General features: G+C 50.7%; 1 protein-coding gene and 1 non-coding gene across 2 annotated transcripts in view; one reads left to right on the top strand and one right to left on the bottom strand.

The window, feature by feature from the left end:
* Positions 1-384: 384 nt before the first annotated feature.
* SFRP1 (secreted frizzled related protein 1) overlaps positions 385-24162 on the top strand; it is a 46939-nt gene continuing 23161 nt past the window's right edge. Inside the window, exons 1-2 of the mRNA XM_033232055.1 lie at positions 385-1308; positions 6215-6292. Coding sequence (XP_033087946.1) covers positions 765-1308; positions 6215-6292 — 622 coding nt within the window. The 5' untranslated portion in view covers positions 385-764. The remainder of the gene's footprint in view (positions 1309-6214; positions 6293-24162) is intronic.
* LOC117096045 lies at positions 11581-11685 on the bottom strand. The gene has a single exon (XR_004442325.1). It is a non-coding gene; the product is annotated as a U6 spliceosomal RNA (small nuclear RNA).

Raw genomic sequence — 24162 nt, 5'->3', positions numbered from 1 at the left:
CGGGAGGCGGAGGTTGCAATGAGCCGAGATCGTGCCACTGCACTCCAACTTGGGCAACAACAGCGAAACTCCGTCTCAAAAAAAAAAAAAAAAAAAAAAAAAGCCTTCATAATGTCATGGGTTTGCAAGTATGATCCAGGCTCCTTGCTTCTCTGCAAGCCAGTGCGAGTTAATTACAGGGTCTGCCCTGGTCTCTCTCCACCCCACGCTGCGATCTATTCCCCCTCTTTTTTCCCCCTTGTCTCTTTCCTCCTCCCCCTTTTATTTATGTATTTTTGGTTTTGTTTTTTAAGGGATGTTGAACTGTGTCTGGTTCTAGTAAACCGAACCCGCTCGCGAGGGAGGCGATTGGCTCCCGCGCCGGTGACGGACGTGGTAACCAGTGCGGCTCGCCCCGCCGGGAGCTGATTGGCTGCGCGGGGCGGCTCCGAGGGCTCGGCCGTAGGAGCCCCGCGCACTCCAGCCCTGCAGCCTCGCTAGTCGGTGCCGCACGCCCGCCGCCCCGCGCTTTCCTGCTTGCTGTGCCTCCTGGAGCCTGGGCGCACCCAGCCGCAGGGCCGCCTCCCCGCCCGCGCCGCCTCCGACCGCAGGCCGAGGGCCGCCACCGGCCGGGGGACCGGGCAGCAGCTTGCGGCCGCACAGCTGGACAGCGCTGGGGACGGCGCCTTTTGTCCCAGGAGGTCCCTGGAAGTTTGCGGCGGGACGCGCGCGGGGAGGCGGCTGAGGCAGCCCCGACGTCGCGGGGGACAGGGAGCAGAGCCGGCATGGGCAGTGGGCGCAGCGCGGGGGGCTGCCGGGGGGCAGGCCTGGGAGTGCTGCTGGCGCTGGGCGCCGCGCTCCTGGCCGTGGGCTTGGCCAGCGAGTACGACTACGTGAGCTTCCAGTCGGACATCGGCCCGTACCAGAGCGGGCGCTTCTACACCAAGCCGCCGCAGTGCGTGGACATCCCCGCGGATCTGCGGCTGTGCCACAACGTAGGCTACAAGAAGATGGTGCTGCCCAACCTGCTGGAGCACGAGACCATGGCGGAGGTGAAGCAGCAGGCCAGCAGCTGGGTACCCCTGCTCAACAAGAACTGCCACGCCGGCACTCAGGTCTTCCTCTGCTCGCTGTTCGCGCCCGTCTGCCTGGATCGGCCCATCTACCCGTGCCGCTGGCTCTGCGAGGCCGTGCGCGACTCGTGCGAGCCGGTCATGCAGTTCTTCGGCTTCTACTGGCCCGAGATGCTCAAGTGTGACAAGTTCCCCGAGGGGGACGTCTGCATCGCCATGACGCCACCCAATGCCACCGAAGCCTCCAAGCCCCAAGGTAAGGCTGCCCTCTCCCACGTGCGCGAGCCGCCCCCGCCTCCCCCCCACTCCCCCGGCCGGGGCTGCAGGAGAACCCGCGCCATCCTACGCCTGCCAGCCGCTGGGTCCAGGCGCTGGGGACTGACGGCCCGAGGTTGCTCGCATGCTGTGCACGTGATTCCTAAGCGCGTCTGGTCTGTCCCAGGTATCGGCTCAGCGCCCCTCGCGACCCAGGTGCACGGCGGGGCTGGCCCGGGAGCGGCGGATCTGCGCCTCGGCCTCGCAGGGACTAGCTGTGGTCTCCGGAGCCACTCTTCCTGAGATCCAGCTTCGCCTTTTCCATACCTGAAACAAAGCCTTGCGCTTTAAATAACAGGGAAGCTTCCCTCTCCTCTGGGAGAACTCCGAGACCCTATCGAAGTTTTTAACCTCCTAGACGGGAGGAAAAAACCAAAACCCAAAGTGTAGAAAGTTCAGGAAGGCCGAGAGAATGTTTGGCGCAGCTTTTGTTTATTTTCATAGGTTAGACAAAGATTTAAAAAATAAAACCAAGCCCTTTCCTTCACTGGTCATTCAGTCAAGTAGATTCGGGATTGCTGCAGAACTGGCTGAGAAAGTTTAGGAACCATGGAGACTTCTGTTTCTCCACCCCTTCCAGGTACCAGCTCTGCCCTCGCAGGGCTAGGGGTGGAAAGTCTTTTCTCCCTCCCTCTCGCGTACCCCCTGCTTCTCTCATTTACACAAATCCTCAGCTCATTAGAAAGATAAAAATGTAATTAGCTCATTGTTCATCTCCTCCCGGGGAGAGGAGCTCTGCAAATTGGAGACTTGCCTAACAGCCTGAGGGACCGGCCCAAGGTTCCTCTCAGAACCCACTTATTCTTGAGGGGGAAGAAAAAAATTCTGGGAAGTCAAAATGAAAGAAATATAAATATAAAATACACACATCACAGGCCTGACTTCGATAGCAGTAAATTCAACCCAGAATTCGTTGGAAGCGAAGTTTAGGCTCTGAGGTGTGGAGAGGGTCAGGGATGGGGGAGCTGTACCCCAGCTGCGCTTAGCAACACACAGGCTTCCTGAGGGCTTTTTGAGGAGGGCCTTTAGGGTGGGGGAGAACGGTTGCCTACACTTAGCTCACCTGAAGTGTCTTTAACCTCTGTTATTGATGCTAAAAGAGGGGCGTACAGTCACCTGGCTCCTCAGAGTGAGGATTTGGGCAGGTTGGGGAAAGGGACACCCCAAATTTTGGATGCTTTTGCTTATTCTAAGGAGGGAGGAGATGGGTCCACAGTGACTGACGTTGGATGGCTGGGTGGAAACGGCACTGATTGTCCGCAGTGGCCAGGTCTGGGCACCGCTGCTCTCAGGGTCAACTGGTGGGAGTGGAGTGAGGGTAGCGGATACATCTGCACTTTGCGAGCGAGAACTGAGCAGTTACCTGGAGCAAACAAAGGGCCTTGTGTTCTGTTGGCGTGCACCCATCCCCTGAAGCCTGCGGGAATTTCCTTCTCCCCTTCCTCAGCCAGTGGGGATTAGCCCAGCCCTGCCCCGAGAGGCTGTGCCCAGCCCTGAGCTGGAGTCCATTCCCAGTGGCCACCGATGGTCTCTTTCTGGGACTGGCTGCAGACGTGAGTAGACACCTTAGGGGGATTGGCTGCGGAAAAGGTGCTGCAGTCCACAGGGAACATGGTGGGATTGGACGGGTTGCCTGCAGAAGAGAGGAAAGAATCCTCACCCCAGCCCCCAAAAGGCTGTGATGGGATGGGGAAACCCCATAATCGCTGTCTTCCGGACACCTTTTGCCCCTTGGCTGCAGTTCCACCAGTCGGCGCCCTTCTCAGCCTGGCTGGGAACCGTCCTCACTCTCCTCCCAGCAGCGCTCAGGTAGTCACCCTCTCAAGACAGGTCTTTGAGGAACAAAGAGAAAAGCGGAGAGAGGGCCGGTCGGAAGTGGGCTTGAGACTGGTTTTCCCCGCAGTGGTTTTGGTGGGGGGGCTCTGCCCTGAGAGGGCACACCATCCTCCCCAGGACTGCAATCCCTGGTGTAAGGGAGCCCCACGTGATTTCCTCCCAGGTCCCTGTGGAGGGGAGGGTGGGGCGTGTGTGTGTGTGTGTGTAGGTGTGTAGAGGGCAGGTCAAGACAAACCTGACTACTGATCCTCATAACCTTATGGCTTGTGGCTGTGGGGTAATAACTGGTACTTTCCAATGAGAATAAGTACGCATGCCCTACTCTTTTATTCATTTATTCTTTATGCTTTTATTCTTTAAAATTAAAATGCATTTTCAAAGCAGTGTTGTATCTTTGCATACTGGTTTCTTTTCACACACTTGAGCATATTCAGTTTTGGGGTATTGGCCAGCTCTCCATGGTCATGTGTTACTAAGGAGAAACCTGATAATGAGAAATGACTTGACATTTTTCCCCCCACAAAGGCTGATACCCAAGCCATAGCAGCTTCTGTTATGGAAGAGGCATTTGTTCTTTTTCTAGGGAAGTTATTTCTAAATCTGGCACTTCCATTAGAACTGTGAACTCCCAGGCTGATGCACTGTTGTTTCCCTCTCTGCCTGGTTTTGCTGGTTGAAGTTGTATGAGCCAGCGCACTGGGTTTGATTTTGTTGTTGTTTGGGCATGTGGTGCATTTAATCAGCCTGGCAGAGGCCACAGAGCCCTCAGTTCCCCAGAAAGCCTTCCTTAGGGCTCCTTTTTGGTCCCCCCAGGAACTGGCCAGGGAAGATTGTGGGGGTTGTATGTGAGAGAGGGAAAGAGAGGAGAGAGAGAGAGAGAGAGAGAGAGAGAGAGAGAGAGAGAGCACTTGTGTGTGTGGATTGATATATTACAAAAATCACTTAATCCTGATTCAGTTGTTGGGCTGTCTCCTCCACACCCCCTTAAATATTAATAAATGTGCACCAATGAGGTGCAGATTAATACCACATCACACATTTCTCTTTCTCTCTCTGGATCAGGCTGCTCCAGAGTCAGCCGTTAGAAAAGCTGAGATAGGGGAAAGCCGTGATAAAAACACACAGAGCCCACCCCAATGAGCTCCTGCCATTCTGAGAGGCACTGAAGTCAAAACATATTTGACTGGACTGAGGAAAATGTCCCTGAGAAGTGCAGTGCCATCCTTGGCCGGTTGGGTCAGGCAAACTTCAAGTGTCCAGAGGAGATGCAGTGAGTGTGTGGAGTGGGCAGAAATGTGCCCTTTATATTCGGATCACTGTGACTTCGCTATTTGGTCAAGATGGTATTCACAGAACCTTGCAATGTGTGTTTGTGTAAATCCCACTTTTCTTTTTTCAAAATAACCTGAACAAGGAAAACCCAAAAGCACAGTTCCCTCTCCTTGTGCAAGTAACCTGGTCTTTTCCATGTTGTCACACTTCCTCTTCCCCAAGCGGAAGCAAAAACCATAATGCAAAATTCTTGTCTCCTTTGTGAGAATTACCACCTCTAGAACCCAATCTCAAGTTCTGGGTGCAAAGCAAATTTCCGGCATCTGGGCTAAGGACAGTCATGCCATCATCTGCTTGGAGCGTGGTTCTTAACTGCACTGAGAATCTGGAAGGTGTTTGCTCCTGGGTGCAGAGTAAAGGTGGGAGAAGAATGTGGCAATAAAAACTAAGGATGGGGTCTCTGCTGGGCCCTGCAGGGACCCTGCTTGGAAGTGGGGAGTGGTCTATGGGCCACCTGTGACCTGAGGGCAGCCTTGAGCTGGGGGTGCTCTGCAGGTCCACTCTTCTCTTCCACTTGTGGAGCCTTTGCCTATTTCGATGTCTGAGCCATAGCGGAAGCTGATGGGGAGGGAGATGCTGCCACGGAAGCCATGGTGGAGGAGGATGAAGAACAGTGGGCTCCAAGCACACCAAGCCCCACCTGCTCTCCCTGAGTGCAGTGTCAGGTGTGACTTTCCTGGGCTCTTCAGCTCCAGCCTGGCTTGGCCTCCTGTGCTGTGCCTGGGGGTGGGGTGCCCCTAGAATGTGCTCATGATATTTCCTAGACAGTCAGTAAGCTCCAGGCTGCTTGATAGGTGAGGATGATGACAATGATGATAAGCCACTTCAGCTCTTGGAGGAAAGTGCTGTCCTGCTCTCCCTCTGTCCTGGGAAGCAGGGGTCCTTTACCTCTTCCGACTTCAGAAGTATATTGGCTTGGAGGAGGCCTCTGCCCTGGCCTCAGATATCTCCTCCCAGGCAGTGGAGCTGCCTCCCAGCGTTATGCACGTCTGCCCCCACACACCTCCTCTTCAAAGCACTTCACAGTTGCCCAGGAAAGAGCCTCCGAAGGGCCCCTTCCTATCCAGCCCTGTCCTCCCATTTGGCAGTGCCTGCTAGTGCCCCACCCCGCCTGCCTGCCCCTGGCCTCCTGCTGCGGTGGCCCTTTTGGAGAGGAGGTGTTCAGGGGCTGAGGGCTGGAGTTTGTGAGTCTGGCTGAGTTTCTTTCTCTCTTGGCTCCCGGAGATCTGGTCAGAGGGATCAGCAGGCTAGCTGGGAGTGTGGAAATGGGAAGGGGGCAGGAATCAGAGGGTGGTATTGAAAGGAGAAGGGAGAGGATGGGAAACAAACACCGGGAAGAGATCTCTGTGAGTTCGTAAGCCAGCTTTTCCCGGCACTCACAGCGTCCCACAAGTCATCATTCACGTGACCTGCCCCCACCCAGCCTCAGGTCATGCTGGCTTAAATAACTGTGTCACATTTAGCAGCTCTGGGCCAAAATGTTTCAAGAAACCTGTGCCTGCTCTGGTTGTAGACCCTGGGCTCAAGGCTTCTTCTTTTCAATTCTCAGGTCCCCTTCATAAGTTCCAGAAGACCTTTAGTCACTTTCAGCCTGGACCCAGGGCCGATCTCTTCCCCAGGGGCTGCTCCCTTCCTGCTCTGTAACTTACAGTTCCATTTCTCCCTACTTCCTTTCCCAGGCACAACGGTATGTCCTCCCTGTGACAATGAGTTGAAATCCGAAGCCATCATTGAACATCTCTGCGCCAGCGAGTTTGGTAAGAAAGAGTTTCTAGCTGCCTCTGGAAGGTTTGGAACCTCCTGGTCTGTGTCCCTGCCGGATGGAGGCCCTGCTGGTGTATCTCGTTGCAGCTTTCTACATTCTCTACCTCATTCCTCTCCAAATAGCTGCTTTTCTCAGGCAGATGGGAGACTAGACAGGGTCCAGAACCAGCCAGTTTTTATGAAGGCCATACTTTGCCCTCCTTTGTGGGGGATCGCTGGACAGATTTTTGGGGATCTTCTCTGGGCATGCAGGGAGTCTGAATTGGGGACAGGTCGAGAGGAGCAGGGAAGGACAGCAGCTCCTTCTCGGAAGCTGCAGGAGGTACAAGTTGCCACCTGTTCCTGCATCTGGTTGAGCCCGGCTTTTTCCGGACTGGCTCTTTTTTTTTTTTTTAACATCTACCCCTAGGTGTCAGCATGACTCTGTCCAGGATTTAAATGGCTGCCCTCCGGGTGCCTTCCCAGGGAGGGGAGATTTCAATGCTTAGGGGATTCAGAGGAGGGTCCTTACCAGGTTCTGCAAGGCAAAGAAAGTGGACATTCCCACAGTAGTGTGGTTTTTCTCTCTTCTTCCCGTCACTCTCCATCAAAAGAGAATTCTGAACCAGCACTCTCAGCTCCAGGAGGAGGAGGAGCTGGTGGGGATCAGGGGGAGGTGGGAGAGATGCCAGGGGCCTTGGGGCCTTTCAGGGATGGTCTGTTATAGTTTGACCTGCAGAAGACCTGAATTCACCACACCCTGAGAGTCTCTCCTCTGAGCCAAGTAAATGTATACGGCATTCCTTTGGAGGGCCGGCTCCCTCTCTTGCATGTCTATCTGACATGAATGCAGAAAAGTGGCTCTGGCCAAGCCACACTTTCGGAAGGATCAGTGTGATGCTGAACAATGTGTTTCTCATAATTCCTGCCTTGTGTCCCTGAGATCGGCTTTCTTGCAGAATTCTTATCTGGAAAAGTGTCAAGATAGGTGATGGGAGTCCATTCGGAGGCATCCCGGGCCATGTTTTCATTAATCAAACATGATAAAGTACATGGAAGGGTCTTGTTCCTGCAAAGAGCCCTGTCAAAGTAAGCTGCACACACGTGGGAGGACACACGCAAGTCGGAGGGAATCATGCCTCATGACAGTCATTCTCAGGGTATTGCAATTGTGGATGAAGATGGAAACTGGATGTAGATGGCCACCAGAGCTGAACTGGAGACCGTGTATCTTATTTCCACGCATGGGGAAGATTGATGTGTTCTCTATGATGCAGCAGTGTGAGTTACTTGTCTGTTTCTGCATTAGCTCAAATTTGTCAGTGAGGATTCCCTGTATACCTAGTGCTTTTTGAGTTCTATAGATACGGATTGAGGGTGAAACTCTTCCTCTAAGTAAATGTAATACATGAGTATTATTTTTTTAAAAAGACAGAAATTGGAGGATTCAGACCCTTTGCCACATAGGCTGAAGAGGCAAGCCTTGGGAAAGAATTTGAATCTGGCAAGGTTGACCTTAAGGTGTAGGGCAGGGGTCTAGGGGGCACTCAGGTAACTCACCTGGAACGGACATCTTCTTCCCATGGCAGCAGGCAACTGCCAAATCAGCCAGCATCCTGTACACAGAAGAGGACGGAGGATCTCATGTCGATAACTAATCAGGGTTTGTGGAATCTGAGTGATTAGCTGTTTGGGATTGGGTTCCTTTAGCCCTGACAATGTTTTCTTCTTGGGTTCACAGAACTTTTGGGTTCCTCCTAGACCTAGATCTTATCCAGTCCTCTTATTTGGTAAAGAAGGAATTTGACTTTCCCAACTGGAGTCCTTTTACACTCTGCCACCTGGCCTCCTCACTTAAGAGTCGATGCACAGCCTCTGAGCTTTGCCACGGAGGCGCTGACCTCCTTAGTGTGCATATGGTGTATGGCAGGCTTCTTTGAGCTGGTTGCAGGAGAAACCTTTTTGTTTTTTTGTCTGTAATGTTCTCATAAAACAATATATAGGAATTTTTTTTCTCTCTCTCTCTGCAGGGGCTGAGCTTAGCTCTGCCCTTCTTAGCACCTCAGAGAATGCACCCTTGTCGAGAAACGTGTTTCCTAGCTCAGCTCACTTCAAGTAAGTGAGGCAGTCAGCCACACTGATGGGATTCAGTTAGGAAACAAAGAAATTGAACAATGCAAGCTGACACACAGCAGAGAAGAAAGAGAATGCTTGACTCCCTCCTCCAGGGATCAAACTTTGCATTAAGTGGCCCTGACATCCCCAGTGGGAAGACATCAGGTTGCTGGAAGGCTCTCTGTGAGCTCTGGGAATAAGGGGGTGCATTTCCCTGGGTAAGCAGCACCCTTGTCCCCCTGCCACTGCATCTGTGGTCCCTGGCAGCCTCTGTGGAGCTGGGCATGTCTGATCCCTGACCTTCTCCCCATGCAGTGCGCTGAAACCCCTTGGCAGATCTGCTTAGTCACTCGTGTCTCCAGCCCTGCACTGTGCCCCCTCAGTTCAGGGCACATTTTTTCCCCAACAGGAAAAAACATGAGCAGAAAAGCCTGGGTGCTGATGCTCAGGAGTGCAGCTGATCAGCCTGGATCAAGCACCAGATGTGGGAGCCAAGACTTAGACTGGGCAAAGTCACCGCATTGAACATGGCAACCAGCCTGCCTGCTGGCTTCTGTCAGCTCGCAGGGCTCTGTTTTTTGTTCTCTCTCTGCTTTTCCTGCTCTGTGACAACAGGGTGCCACTCTTGCCTCTTAAATAGCCCAATATAGTATTTGCGAGCCACCACACTAATCATCTTGCTGTTAACAGCTCAGCACTCACAGCCATCTTCCCTTTGGGTTGGTTTATTACAGGGATATGAGGATCTGATTTATTTATAATTGCGGTGAGGTTAATTCCTGCCTCTGGCCACTTTCTCTGGCTTCTTCTGCAGTATCTGTAAACACCCGTAAGCTTTTGTGGGGGAAATCTGCATGGTGATAGACTTCTGCTAGGAGAGTTCAGAGCTTCCACTTGTACTGCTTTCTTCAGTGTTTTGAGCTTGAGAGTTCAGGTGGCAATTTCTTCAGCCCAGTATTTTCTCCTTATGGAAAAGGATTTCTTTGCCCCTAGAAACTTTCCTTGCCGTCTGGAAGGATTCTTTTTTCCATTTATATATTTCCTCATAAAGAGAAAAGCTGTACTATGCAACATTAAGGTTAGTCAAATAGGAAGGAAAAGAACATCAGCTTTCACAGTTAGCATTAGCGAGTATTTCCTAGTAGAAATATTTTCAGAGTTTCCCGCACCTACGTACCTCCACTAATCTGTTCTCACTCTGCCTCCAACTTCTTTCAAGGTGTCTTGGCTGTGCTGCTGTTTGGGGGACAGTGTTTTAGTCTGACGGGCAGTTTGAGCTCTTGCAGAAAGTAGGCTCAGCCTTTCCAAAGCAAATCTTGGGTTTCCTCCCAAAGATGAAGCAAACTGGCTGCTAGCACAGTCACTGCAGCACCTGCAGGCTGCCTGGGAGCAGGCTCTGTGTCTGATGCCATGTTTTACCTGCTGGGAGATGCCTGTTAATTGTGAGACACACTATTCAGTTTGCACTACTGACAGAAAAAACAGAAAAACAAAAAAACATGCTTCTTGCAGAAATGCGCAGAAAACCTGTGTCTTGGAATGAACAAAGTAAGGCCTATTTGCACTCAAATAGTCCCCGGCACAGTGTCTTATACATGGTGGACATAAAATGAAAGTTTGTCAGCTGAGTGTTTACAGGGGATACTGGATGTGGAATGGAATTTTTTTTTTTTTTTTTTTTTTGAGACTGAGTCTTGCTCTACCCTGGCTGGAGTGCAATGGCGTGATCTCAGCTCACTGTAATCTCTGCCCCCACCGGGCTCAAGCAATTCTCCTGCCTCAGTCTCCCAAGTAGCTGGGACTACAGACGCCCACCATCACACCTGGCTAATTTTTGTGTTTTTAGTAGAGATGGGGTTTCACCATGTTGGCCAGGCTGGTCTTGAATTCCTGACCCCAAGTGATCCCCCGACCTTGGCCTCCCAAAATGCTGGGATTACAGGCATGATGGACTTTTTTTTTTTTTTTAAAGGAGAAGGCTCTTTTCAAGGTGGGTATCGGCAACTTGTGTATTAAGTTCAGGGAAAACTACATGCCCTGTTTTGGGTGACTGAGCATATAAGCATCCAGAATCTCATTCAGTCAAATAAAATTAGACATGGAAGGAATTGTTACCCCAGGAGTGGAATTCGTAAGTGGAAAACAACTGAGTTTTATTGTTACTGAAGATACATATCCTATCCACAGATCTGTATGAAATGGAGCAGTTAGGATGTTTTATGTGCGTAAAAACCTGAGATTGGTCGATTGCTCAGTGCACTAGAGGGGTGACTCCCAGCTGAGAGCCTGTGTCTCTTTTTGAGCAGCCTTCTTGTGCATGGGAGGTGGGGGGTGGGGGTGGGCGGGCAGTGAAGAGATGGAGGCCGAGCCAGTGTTTGTCTTTTTGCATCTGGCTTATTTTACTATGCATCATGTTCTCATCTTTGGATATGATTACAAACTCTCATAAGAAGGGGAGTGGAGAGAAGGATTTGCCCTCAAGTTCACCTTTATTTTCTGAAGCTTTTCTGGAGGTGAGTAGAGAAGAAGGGACAAGGGATGAGTGGGACCAGGGGGCTGTTTACAGCTCATGCGAACTGCCCATTTCTTTGGGTGCTGTGTTGCTCACCTGTACCACTTAAATTTTTTTAATGGATATAAAATAGTTGCACATATTTATGGAGTACGTTTGATATTTTGATAAAAGCATCCAATGTGTAATGATCAAACCTGGGTAATTGGGGCTGGGCATGCTGTCTCACATCTGTAATCTCAGTGCTTTGGGAGGGTGAGGCAGAAGGACTGCTTGAGGTCAGGAGTTCCAGACCAGCCTCAAAACCACAGGAAACATACTGAAACCCCATCCCCATTACAAATTAAATATTAACTGGGTACGGTGGCACACACCTGTAGTCCCAGCTACTTGGGAGGCTGAGGTGGGAGGATTGCTTGAACCCACGAATTTGAGGCTACAGTGAGCCATGATCACACCACTGTACTCCAGCCTGGGCAACAAAGCAGGACTCTGTCTCAAAAAAAAAAAAAAAAAAATTGAGTAATTGGGATATCTACTACCTGAAATCCTGATCTTTGTGTTGGAAATGTTCCAAATCTACTCTTCTAGGTAATTTGAAATATACAGTAAATGATCGTTAGCTATAGTTGCCTAGCTGTACTACTGAAGACTGTATCCTACATCTTATCCTTTGAAAGTACAGAAAGCTTCACGAACTCACGTTTTTCTTACATGGTGGCCATGTGAATCTTCTCTGTATTGTTCCAGTTTTACCATGTGTGCTACTGAAGCGAGCCCCGCTACCACTTTGCCATTGTAGAGCAGTGTTGAGTTGGTTAGGACATCAGAGATCAGCCAGTCCATGCCCTCACCTTACTGACTGAAGGAAATAAGACAAAAAAAAAAAGGAGTTAGGCATTCAATGACCCAGGAGCACTGTACCTGGAACCCTGTTACTGCCCGCCAGCACTTCCCTGGCAGCCAGGCCAGATTGCACACCCTTGCTCCTTCCCAGCCTCTCACACCCATCACGGTGGACAGTAGTTGAGGAGCTTCCTGGGCAGGGGCATCAGGTGCTCCTTTACCCTCAGGGTTTGTAGAATTTAAATGGACTGATGTCTGTGCCCAGCACACAGAAGGAGCTCAGCAATCAGTGGCTCCCTTATTGGTGGGAAAGCCGGCAGTGTAGCAGAATGGAAAGAACACAGGCTCTGGGCCAAACAGACTTGGATTAAATCCCAACCCATTAAGCTAAGCGACCACCAGAAAGTCTCTTAACCTCCCTCAGCCTGGCTCCTCATCAGCCAACTGTGGATGAGAATTCCTACATGACTGTGTTGGGAGAATTGGATTTAATCAAGTGTGGACAGTTCCTGGAATATGGTGGCTGTTCAATCTGTAATAATTATTAAGTCTTCTTATTGGAAAGAATTGTTTTAGGATGAAATTTAGCCTAGGAAGGAAAATTCTAGCACTAATGAAATCAGCTTGTTGGGGGAGAAGTTTTTGAGGAAGAAGAATGGAATATGCTAGTTAATTCTCTGGTTAACAGAGGATTCAACTGAAGAAGTGTTTTTAAAAACCCATTTGGAAGACCTTTAATGGCTTTAGGCTGCCGGGCACAGTGGCTCATGCCTGTAATCCCAGCACTTTGGGAGGCCAAGGTGGGTGGATCACCTGAGATCAGAAGTTCAAGACCAGCCTGGCCAAAATGGCAAAACCCCATCTCTACTAAAAATACAAAAATTAGCCGGGCATGGTGGCAGGCGCCTGTAATCCCAGCTACTCAGGAGGCTGAGGCAGAAGAATCGCTTGAACCTAGAGACCAAGGTTGCAGTGAGTTGAGACTGCGCTGCTGCACTCCAGTCTGGACGACAGTGCGAAACTCTTTCTCAAAAGAAAAAAAAAAAACCCACAAAAAAACTGCTTTATGCAGCTTCAAGGTGCTGTAGTTAACAATAACAATAACAAACAACTCCCCCTCAGAAAGCCAAACCCTAACTAGAAGTTAGGAGAGCTGGGTTTTAGTGAGATGACATCCTTATGTCAAGGTAAACCTGGAAGCCTCCAGACAGTGATGAGGGCTGAATGTGGGAGCTGTGACTGCCTGGTGTTCCAGGATAGGGCCACTGAAGTTTCATTTGTGTGTTTTTTAGAAACCCTGTACCTAACGTGTTCTCCTTCTAATTTAGCAGGACTTATGTACGAGGGACTTCAGAGCCCCTTTGTGCTGTTTTACTTCCCTCTGTCCTCCTTTTTTTCCCAGCAGTATCTCTGGGGCAGTTTTCCCTTCCCCAACCCCAACACCTGCCTTATGATATTCACTTCCTTTAACTAAAAAATAGACTATGCATTATAAGGTGAATGAGCGTTTAAATATTGGTAAGTTTCATCCAGTTTTGCAGAAATGTGCTGGAAGCCCCAATCTCTGTGTGTGTGTGTGTGTGTGTGTGTGTGTGTTTAAGAAGAACAAATGGCCAAGGAAATGTCAGACTATTGCCCTGCCTCGGCCTTAGGGCAGCCAATTAAACATGCGTTCGCTTTGGAAGGCTTCTCAAAGGCCTGTAGATTGTGCTTGAAATCTTTGTTTAGTCTTTCAGGAACACTGTCACACGGATGATTTATCAAAGAAAGTTGTTTATCTGGCAGTAAAATAAACTCTGGGCCTGTTCAGACTAAGATTTCCCGTGAATTTTTACCAAGGTAAACACTACTAACTGGCAGGTTGCAAACTCCGTGTGAAAACCAGACACATACAATACATATTTGAACTACAGCTTTGCTGTGTATGGGGTCTGGCCTGCCGCTCATGCTTGTCACTCCCACCGTGCTCAGAGGACCTGGCACCGCAGTCTGTCTGTCTGGGCAACTAAGAAGAGGGACTTGCCCCATCGTCAGTGTGTGCAGGAGCTGCCCCTGTAGCGTGAGCCTCCCTGGGTTTGAGTGCCTCTTACTGCTGGCACCTGGGGACTTCCTAATTCAGAGGGGGCAGGCTCAGGACAGTTCCCCTTCGCATCCCACAAATAGTTGGTGATGAGTTATGAGGACAGTGAACCAGAAGCAGCCAGCTTAGGTTTCTTTGAAAATAGACATTTGTTGAACCACCTTGGCAGGGGACTGGACATGTTGACTGATTTGGGAGCCAGGACCAGGGCGTGGTGGTAGGGAGTGAAGTCATCTTCTGGATTCTGCTGAGTGTTAATGACAGTGGCAAAAAAAAAAAAAAAAAAAATTGCTGCAGATACTCCCCCAGTGTCTCTAGCTTTGCTAGTGGGTGGCTGTGGGAGACCCATTCGGGAATTAGGTAAGTCGAGTTCTGTGAGTGCCGCAGCACATATTTAAGTGAGGGGGTGGATGGACACATGAATGGTGATGATGGGGAAGAAATGAAATGAAGTCTTCCAGGTCTTTCCAGGGAAGGTACTGTAGTGATTTTTTTTTTTTTTTGACAGCCTCTTGTTCTTGTCGCCCAGGCTGGTGTGCAGTGGTGTGATCTCAGCTCATTGCAACCTCTGCCTCCTGGGTTCAAGCGTTTCTTCTACTTCAGCCTCCCAAGTAGCTGGGATTACAGGTACCCACCACTATGCTCGGCTAATTTTTTTTTCTTTTTCTTTTTCTTTCCCTTTCCTTTTTTTTTTTTGAGATGGAGTCTCTCTCTCGCCTAGGCTGGAATGCAGTGTCGTGATCTCAGCTCACTGAAACCTCTGCTTCCTGGGTTCAAGCAATTCTCCTGCCTCAGCTTCCTGAGTAGCTGGGATTACAGACGTGTGCCGACATGCCTGGCTAACTTTTGTATTTTTAGTAGAGACAGGGTTTCACCATGTTGGCCAGGCTGGTCTCGAACTCCTGACCTCATGATCCGCCCACCTTGGCCTCCTAAAGTGCTGGGATTCCAGGCGTGAGCCACTGCACCGGCCTGTAGTGAATGATAGTGGTTTTTTCAGGGAGACTGCTGGATTATAAACTGCTTGTTCTTACAGTCCCAGCCAGCCCCAGATGCTGGAGTTTCCATGTCCCACTAGCCTTGGGGTTCTTCCTGCAGGGCTGAGTTTAAAGATGGTTGGGGGTAGCTCCCATAGCTCATGCTGCACCCTGAGTCCTTCTCATCCCAACTCCTCAAAGGGGCAGGAGCAGGAACTGGGGACTCCTGAGAGAAGGTGACATTTGTGTCTGTTTGGGCTTTTGGGGTTGGGATCTTGGTGCATGTACAGAGCTTCCATATAGATGTTTGAGTCTTAAATGTAAAAGGTGTTGGTCTGTTAGGTTTGGGGGGCTGTGAGCTTGAGAGTTGAGGTTATTTGACAGCTCTTAGGGACTGATGTGCAGGTAGTAGATGCTTACTGACTTGCATTTATTTGAAGGCATAAAAGAGGTATTTTCTGTAGGGCAGGAATTAAGGGAAATCATTTACAAATTCTGAAAGGATGTCTGTGAGTTGTAAAGAGATGCCAAAATAGTACTTTGGCAGTGGGGAGAAAACGAGAAACCAGCTTCCCTAAATGATGTTCTTTCTCATTCAGGCAGGATTATGAGGGGGATTTTCTCTCTCTTGTTTTCTCTAGCCCTTCCATCAGCTTTCTCCGCAGGACATTTCCTTTTGGGACTACCTCAGATGTGTTCTCTTCTCTTTGTGAGCTCTTTGAAAATTATTTCACACTGGTGTCTTCCGCAATGGGTGCATTCAGCTTTGGGGAATGGCTTATGGCTGAAGGAAATCCCCAACTGTATGTCGGTGGCACCAGAGCTAGAAACAAGCCTGGATAAGCACTTTAAACCCTGAGAACAGCTGGTGCCTGGAGAGCGCGTTCCCTCCTGCGGTACTCCATAGGGTGGCCATGCCAGCCCGCTGTACTTGCCTCTCAGGCTCATAGATAGCCTGGGCACCCTCCACTTTACCTTTGGTCTCAGCACCATATGGAGGACCCTGTTCTTGCCCTCGACATATTTAAGAATCTGGAGGCCAGGTGTGGTGGCTTACGCCCGTAATCCCAGTGCTTTGGGAGGCTGAGGCAGGAAGATTGAGCCCAGGAGTTCAAGACCTTGTCTCTATAAAAAATAAAAAAAAAAGCCAGATGTGGTGGCACATGGTGGTCCCAGCTACTTGGTGGGACATGCATTTGAGCCTGCAAGGTCGAGGTTGCAGTGAGCTATGTTCAGGACACTGTACTCCAGCCTGGGTCTGAGACAGGGCGAGACCTTGTCTCAAAACAGAAAGAAAAACAAACCTCTCCACAAAACCCCCAAGAATCTGGTGGGTGAGACAGGCCTTTGCCATGCTTGTTTGTCTCTGTTCTTTGGTATCTTCAGATGCCTTTGTGTGTAGTTCTAGCTCTCAGACCTGAAGGAGGGAGGGGTCTTCGGTGGGGCCTGGAGAAATTCAGGGAAGTTTCTTGGAGGAGACGAGGATCTAACTGTCAGGCTGAAGATTAATGGAGAAAGTAGAGGAGGGCATTCCTGGTGTCAGGAGATGAGGGCAGGGAAAGGGAGTTAAGACTCAAAGCAAGTAGTAATTCTTCAATTGATGAAACCTAAGCTGGTAAATAAATACAGAGGAGAATGTTGGTTTGTCATTTGTCAGTTATAACAACTCACTTCCCGTTCTGTGTTCTGGTTAGCCCTGGCCCACAGCGTGGGGACTCAAAGGCTGGATCGAGGTATGGGAGGGGGAGTTGCTTCTTCCGATTTGCAGCTGTCTGTGTACCCAGCTCAAAGGGTGAAGAGGTCCCAGCAAGACTGCACCTGCTCCTGGGATGCAGCAGTTGGAATGAATGGCCCATGTGTTTCAGGGGTCCCTTGTGGTTGTGGCCATGGGCTCGAGTCAGAGATGACACCCAGGGAGTGCATAGCTGCGAGGGGAAGGAGTTCAGTCAGGTAAGTACTTGTTGTCAGCCCTGGGCAAGGTGCTGAGAAGTGCACAGGCAAGATTTGAGCCTTGAGAGTGGCCTCTCATCTCCACGTAACTCGCAGCCACTGCTTCCACTCACAGGATGCAGGGCTGGCTGGAAAGAGTCCTGACCTTTGTTCTGAGATGTAGAGGCACTAAAAGCCAAGATGTCCGCACAATGTCAAATGCCAGCCGGCACCCAAACTCTGCGGTTACAGGGTCTTTACTCTTAACACACATTCATTTAAAAACAGGCTCATGATGTGTGTTTGTGCATGTGTTTTCTTTTGAAAATCTAACCACCTGCAGAAGGTGTGCACTCTTGCAGAGATAATTCAACAATCGTTGGGCTTTTACTGAGTCCTGCTTAGTCTATACCACATCTGTTGACTAGAATCCACATCCAAAAAGATTTTAGCTGTGTAGACAGAAGTGTTGATATCATTTCTTCCCAGGGCTTGGGAAGAGGGAAGTCTCCATAATTGTATTAGTTTGTTCTCATACGGCTATAAAGATACTACACCATTCTGGATACTTTATAAAGAAAAGAGGCTTAATTGACTCACAGGTCCACATGGCTGGGGAGACCTCAGGAAACTTACAGCCATGGCATAAGAGGGAGCAGGCACATCTTACATGGTGGCAGGTGAGAGTGTGTGAAGGAAGTGAAGGGGGAAGAGCCCCTTATAAAACCATCAGCTCTTGTGAGAACTCACTCACTATCACGAGAACAGCATGGGGGAAACTGTCCCTGTGATCCAGTCACCTCCCACCAAGTCTCTCCCTCAACACCTGGGGATTATAGTTCAAGAAGAGATTTGGGTGGGGACACAAATCCTAACCATATCAATAATCAAAGCCAAAAAGGGCTGCTATGGGGTCCTTGCTGCAAAGAATTCTGCAGCCGTTTCCTCCCTCCAAGTGCTCTGAACCCGAGTTAAGCCCTGGGTAAGGAAGGTGAAAACTCTGTTGGCCATAGATAGCTTTTACCTGCACACCTGAGTCCAGGAGCGGAGGTTTTTAATGGTGTAATTCTGCCTGGGGTGTGTTGCCTTTGAAGTGTGTTATGAGTGTGAAGCCCTGCAGTGAGCCTCGGGCTGGCCAGACAGGGGCTGGTGAGTTTTGGAGGAGAGGTTGAGGGTGTCTGTATTGAGGGTCCCTTGGCCACACTGGGGTACCTCGCTGTCCGCACTCCTGGGGCCTGTTTGAGGCAGAAGCTTTGGGTTTGTCACAGGCTTCGCCAAGGTGCCTCTGTCCATGCTCCCGCCCTGGCTCACAATGCCTTTGTGCTGCTCCTCATGGTGTTTCCTGCCTCGGGGAGGAAACTCCTGGATTAACCTAATCTCATGTTAGTGTCAGAGGACTAATTGCATGGTGTGCGTGCTGGGCTCCACGCTGGTGAGTGTCCAGAAAATGGTCATGGGGTGTGACTGGGAAGTAGTTCTGCTCTGCCAGGACTTACCATCTAGGGGAGGTCAGGAGATGCACAGATGCCTGTGATAGAGAAGAGCTGGGAGCCACGGGAGCATAGAGCAGGGAGCTGGTCTTCAAGGAAATGATAAAGGGGAGCTGCGGAGATGAGAGACCCTGTGCTGTCCTCCATGGACCTGGTAGGCATTTGTCAGGCAGCAAAGGTGGGCCTAGGAAGATAATCCCAGCGGAGATCAGACCAGGAGCTGCGACGCTGCACTGGGGAATGGTGAATCTCTTTGTGGTTAGCTTATCAGGCTGTGGTGGTGAGTGTCTAGAAATGATGACAAAACAGGCAAAAGACAGCTTGTGCAGCTATCTGACTGCTTTCTTACAGAATGGAGATTTGGCCTTGTTGGCAACACAGAGACACTGGGAACCTATTTTAAAACATGACTGTCTTATATCTTTAAAAAAGACCTCAAAAAAAAAAAAAAAAAGAAAGAAAAGAAAAGAAGGAGGAAGAGGAGGACAAGAAGAGGAAGACCTCATTAAACAAATAATAAAGTCCTAATGGCAGAACTGCAGACACCAGTGGTGAGACGTTTTGGACAGGGAGCCTCTGAGTGAGGATGGGAGGGAGAGAGGAGCCCTGGAGCCATGTCCCTGAGGAGAGGGCTCAGGGTGGTGCCTGTTGGGTCTGGGCCTGCTCAGGGCCACCCAGTTGAAGGAGCCCTCGGGAGGTGGCTGATGAGGTCAGCATAGCTGCCCTGGCTGTCAGGGAAGGGGCCATCTGCAGTGGTCAGTGCTCCGGGACACCTGCGTTCTGCGTGTGCAGTGTGGGAGTCAGAACCTGTAATCAACTCATATATGGGTCACTGCAGAACTGGCCGTTACCAAGAGCAGTTGGTCATTAGGATCCATAAATGGCCTGGGCTTTTCTCTCTAGACCTTGTTATTGACCAGGGGCAGGAGGCACAGTGCCTCCGGAGCCAGCCCTAAAGCATTGCACTGGGAATGAGGGCCTGTGGGGCTGGGTTAGCCCAGGTGTCTGGAGCTTCCCTGAAAGAGGGAGGCAGGAGAGGCTGCAGTGACAATAAGGGACAAGGGGAGGTGCGTGTGTGGTATGTGTTTATGCCTCTGTGTACATGGGGCTATGTCTGCGAGATGTGGGTGCCTGTTGATGCCTGTGTGTAGCCAGGGGACACAAGGGATCACCTACTGTGCACACATGTGTGTTTGTCTGTGTATGGGTCAGTCTGTGAAGTGTGGGTGTAGACAGATGTGGGTAGTGTGTGGTGTGATGGGCTGTGCACATGTACCCTCCTGCACGTCTGTCTGTGTGTGCATAGCACATCTGCCTGGTGAGCCTGGCTGTGCCGAGCAGCTGCCTTTTCCAGCTGACCTGACCTTCCCAGGGACTTGGTTTCCACTGGTGAGGCCCGAGGCTCACTTCATCCCCCAGCACTTGAGAGAGACACTGTCTAGAACATGCTGCTAATCCACCATCCTCCAGAAGAGTTTCTGAGAAGCCCAGAAGGGGTTTCTTTACAGTGATGCCATTATACAAACTGAGTGCCATCTTTGTAAGTTTAGGGAACACTCCTATGGTCTTGGTATTTTGTTTATTACTTTGAGTGCCAAATAGACCTTTTTTATTTAGGTTTCAGTGTTTGCAGCAAGTCCATTTAGAACTGCTGGTTCTCTGGGCAGGAGTCACTTCCTTAGCTGATTCCAGCGGTTAGCAGGGATTGGCATAAAGGCTGTGCTGTAATCCCTAGGATTTAAAGAGTGCATTGGAAAGAACACGTATAGCCTTAGGAGTTGTACAGGTATGAGCCCAGTGCCTGGTTCTACCACCTACTGTGTCAGCGCCCGCAAGTCACCAAAGCACTCTGTGGCTCAGTTTACCCGCTCGTTAAAAAACAAAAACAAAGACTTCTGCAGATAAAATATGGAGTAAGAAAAAAATAACACAAGTTCTGGAGTCCTGGCACCTAGTTTCTGCACTGCTACTGAACTGTTTATGACTTTGGCCAGTCAGCTCAAATCTCCGAGCCTGTTTCCTTAAGCGCGTTGAAGGGGTCACCATAGGTGATCTGTGAGTCTCCTCCAGCTCTGCAGTTGGGTGGTTTTGTTCTGTGGCAAAAACTCTGTGACTTGCTCTCTAGGTGTAAAATCTTGGTTGGCACCTCCTGCTCCCCAGGCAAGGACCCTGGGAACACCGGCCTTCACCTTGAGTGCATGGGGAAGAGAAGCCTCTATGTGCCTGAGAGGGTGGAGCAGATGAAAACTGAGTTGGACGCATTCATTGAAGGGTAGAGTTGGGGTTGCAGTGGAGGGCATAGGACCACTGCAAAGGGCAGTGCATTGTATAAACTGTGAATCAGTGGTTTCTGACCAGAGCTGGGAGCTACTGGACATCGTGGTCCTAGCGCCATCTTCTTGAGCTGGTCCCCGCATTTGCAGCCTCTCTCCTGAATGTGTCTCTGTGCTGCTGCTTCTTCCCGTGTTCTCAGAAACCCAGCGACAGACGTCATAGGAGCCCCTTCCCCTGCATAGGGTAGGAGAGAGCCTCCTTTGGGGAAGCAGTTTGGAAGCGGTTACTTTCTAAAACTCAGAACTGAGTTTTCATTCCTGCCCACAATTTACTAGTCACATGGCTTTGGCCAAAGGCAGTGCTTGGAACCACGGTTTTCTCATTTGCCGAATGATGGCCGTCATGCATCCCCCACAGAGCTGGTGTGTAGACCCATGAGTGTATGGAAGAGTCTTGGAAACTACAAAGTGCAGTGTAGTTTTTATTTATTGGACAGGGTCTCTGTTAGCCCAGGCTGGACTGCAGTGGCACAATCACGGCTCAGTACAGCCTCGAACTCCTGGGCTCAAATGATCTTCCTGCCTCTGCCTCCCAAGTACAGGGACTACAGGTGCATACCACAATGCGTGGCTAATTTTTATTTTTATTTTATTTTTTTGGAGACAGAGTCTCATTCTGTCATCCAGGCTGGAGTGCGATGGTACAATCTTGGCTCACTGCAACCTCCGTCTCCCGGGTTCAAGTGATTCTCCTGCCTCAGCCTCCTGAGTAGCTGGGATTACAGGCACCCACCACCACACCTGGCTAGTTTTTGTATTTTTAGTAGATACAGGGTTTCACCATGTTGGCCAGGCTGGTCTTGAACTCCTGACCTCAGGTGATCCACCTGCCTCAGCCTCCCAAAGTGCTGAGATTACAGGCATGAGCCTCTGTGCCCTGCCAAATTTTTAATTTTTAAAAATAGAAACGGGCTCTCCCTATGTTGCCCAGGCTGGTCTTGAACTCCTGGCCTGAAGTTATCCTCCTGCCTATAGGCATGAGCTACCATGTCCAGTGTACAAAGTGCAGTTCTCCTCTAACTCATCATTCACCCCGTGGCGGCCAGTCCCAGCTGCCCTCTCACAGCTCCATGTGGCATCCCTGGAGGGGCTTCCTGTTTATGAGAAGGCTGTCAGGATGCCCTGTGGTTCCTTCCCTTAAAGCATTTGTGACACATGCTGCACTTTCCTTAAACCATAACAGGTGAATGCATTTTATAGGTATACCAAATTGAAGCCAGGATAGTAAAGGTAATGTATTTCTCAGAGAAGTTTAAAAAGAACTTCAGAGGTTATTATAATACACACCGATCTATCCCCTCACCTTCTCTGTGGACTCACAGGGAGAGCAAATATTAGCTGAAGACCCCAAGATTGAAAGCATTAAATCAGAGAGGATGCTTGAAAAATCCAGGCTTGAGATGTAGAGCCAGGCTCACCCCCAAAGAGGGAACGGAGCCCAGAGCAGGCCCTGGTACAGGTGGGATGGATGCATCGGGGCCACCAGCCTGCCGTGGTACGTGACCTGGTGCTCTTACCTACCCTCCATGCTGTTCCTCTGAGCCGATGACAGCATTTAGAATGGGCACTCAGCATCGCTTCGGCCATGGCGGCCGATGGCAGAGATTTTGTGTAAGAGGAACTGTGAGCTGAGAGAAAACGAGCTGGCACGCCTGTCATTCCTACACATTTCCCACTTTCTCAGGGCCTGGCCATTCTCTTCCCCATGTTCCCCCTTCAAATGGACAGGCCCATGTGTTTCAGGATGTCCACCTCTTAGGACTGCAGGTGTTAGGAGGAAAACAGCTGTGAGGGCCAAGGCTGTGCAGTCCCGCAAAGGGAACACTCCTGTGTGGCACCGGCAGAACTGGGCTTGAGGAAATGAAACTTTGTTCAGTAGAGGGGCGGACTGCCTTGTTCCTTGGTAGGGTCCCACTGTGGAAGTTATTCAGAGACCTGGCGGCCTTTTAGCTGCGATACCTGGAGGCCTGCACTGGACAGGAAGCCAGAGGCATGACCCACAGGACTCTTCTTCAGCCCTTCAGATGCCACACTTAGGGCACTCACTATGTGCTTTCTGGCTAGTGACTTCTCCCCAGAAGTTGGCTGTGTTGGTGGGTGAAACTTTCTTCTGGTGGAGTGTAAGATGATCTTCCTGAGGAGGGTGGAGGAGCCAACTAGGGACCCCATCTTTTTAGGTCACCAGCAGTGTACCAATCCCACCCTTGAAATTAGCTCCTAGCTGCCCCTGACCTTGTGTGTGGACCCACTCTTCAGTGAAGAAAGAGATGATACCAGGGTATGTAAAGACAGAATCCTGAGTCATTCCATGTTGCGTGTCTTGGAGAGGAAGGCCAGATGGCCTGGAGCATTCTAGTGGCCGTGACTCTTTGGGAACGGACCTCCAGTTGCCAGCAAGGAGGCCCCGTGGACATGGAATGAAGTCCAGGCCCGGGGCTGAACCCCCTCCCCCTGCCGCTGTTTCTTTCATCCAAGGAGGAGCCACTGGCCCCACACTTGCTCTGCCTCCTTTGGTGTCGATTTTCCTGGTGACTTTGGAAAACAAATCCTTTTTTGCCTTCACAGTTGTGTCCACGTGTGTGTGCAGCGGGGGAGGCGGTGGGAAGGTTGAATGGGAACCGCCCCTGCCTCGGAACAGGAGTAGAATCCATGTATTGTGCTGGGTTTTCCCTGTGACTGACAGCTCTTTGCCCGGAGCCTTCTTCGCTTACAGACTTAATGTATCTCCTGGCAGGTTTCCTTGTTTTGGATGATTACTCGAAGTCGGGAACAGGCAAGCCCAGGGAGGAACACAGAGTGTTTCTCTCTCTCGGGTTCATCGTCCCCATCCCTGTCCCCCCATTCCCGATGCTCTTTGGGAGTGGGGTGGTGCCAGGAATCAGGTCTGGGCCAGCTGGAAACTCTGCGCTTCTGCCTTACCCACCCACGCCCTCCCCCGCCTGGTTCCATAGAATGAGGACCCTGAGTTGGACTGGAAACGTTACCTGTGCCTCCTCTGGAGCCCTCAGCCTGAGAGTTCCTGGGGACTCACACCCCAAAACTCCACACAGAACACCAAAGGGTGGCCACTTCCGAGGCGGCTGGGAGGGATCATTGGCACCCCCGACCCCAGCCTGGACCTGGCCATCCCATCCGGTAGAGCCTCCATCCTGCTTGAGCTAACGGAGCACGCCTGTCTGTCCTAGGTCCCTGCCTCACCCCAGAATGCTCTTCAGAGGAGGCAGGGCAGGGGCACTCCCTGACACTCGCAGGGGTTCAGTGCTTCCTGATTTGGAAGGGCTGGAGGGCTGGGCCACAGCTCGGCTGCTGTATCTGACTGTGGTCCTGGGATGAGTGTGGCCAGGCGGGCTGACCTCAGGGTCCCTGGCTCCCGGCTTTCCTGCCTCACTGCAGTTGCATTTCTGTCAGGAAATGACTTATCTGATAGTAAGCTGGGGATGCACTTCTTCAGCCTGGAGTGGGGCTTAGTTCTCTGGTTTTTGGCATTTTGTTCTGGCAGGGAAGTGGGGAGCGGCTTGCTTGCATTTGTGGAAGAAAGGAGGGAGGCTGATTGAGCCTGTGGGGCTGGAACCCGAGGGGCTGGGGTGTCACCCTTCCGGAAA

The sequence above is a fragment of the Trachypithecus francoisi genome, unplaced genomic scaffold, assembly GCF_009764315.1.
Source record: "Trachypithecus francoisi isolate TF-2019V2 unplaced genomic scaffold, Tfra_2.0 Contig01440, whole genome shotgun sequence".
Lineage (NCBI taxonomy): Eukaryota > Metazoa > Chordata > Mammalia > Primates > Cercopithecidae > Trachypithecus > Trachypithecus francoisi.
The sequence above is the reverse complement of the archived record's forward strand: the minus strand, read 5'-3'. Positions and strand labels throughout refer to the sequence as shown.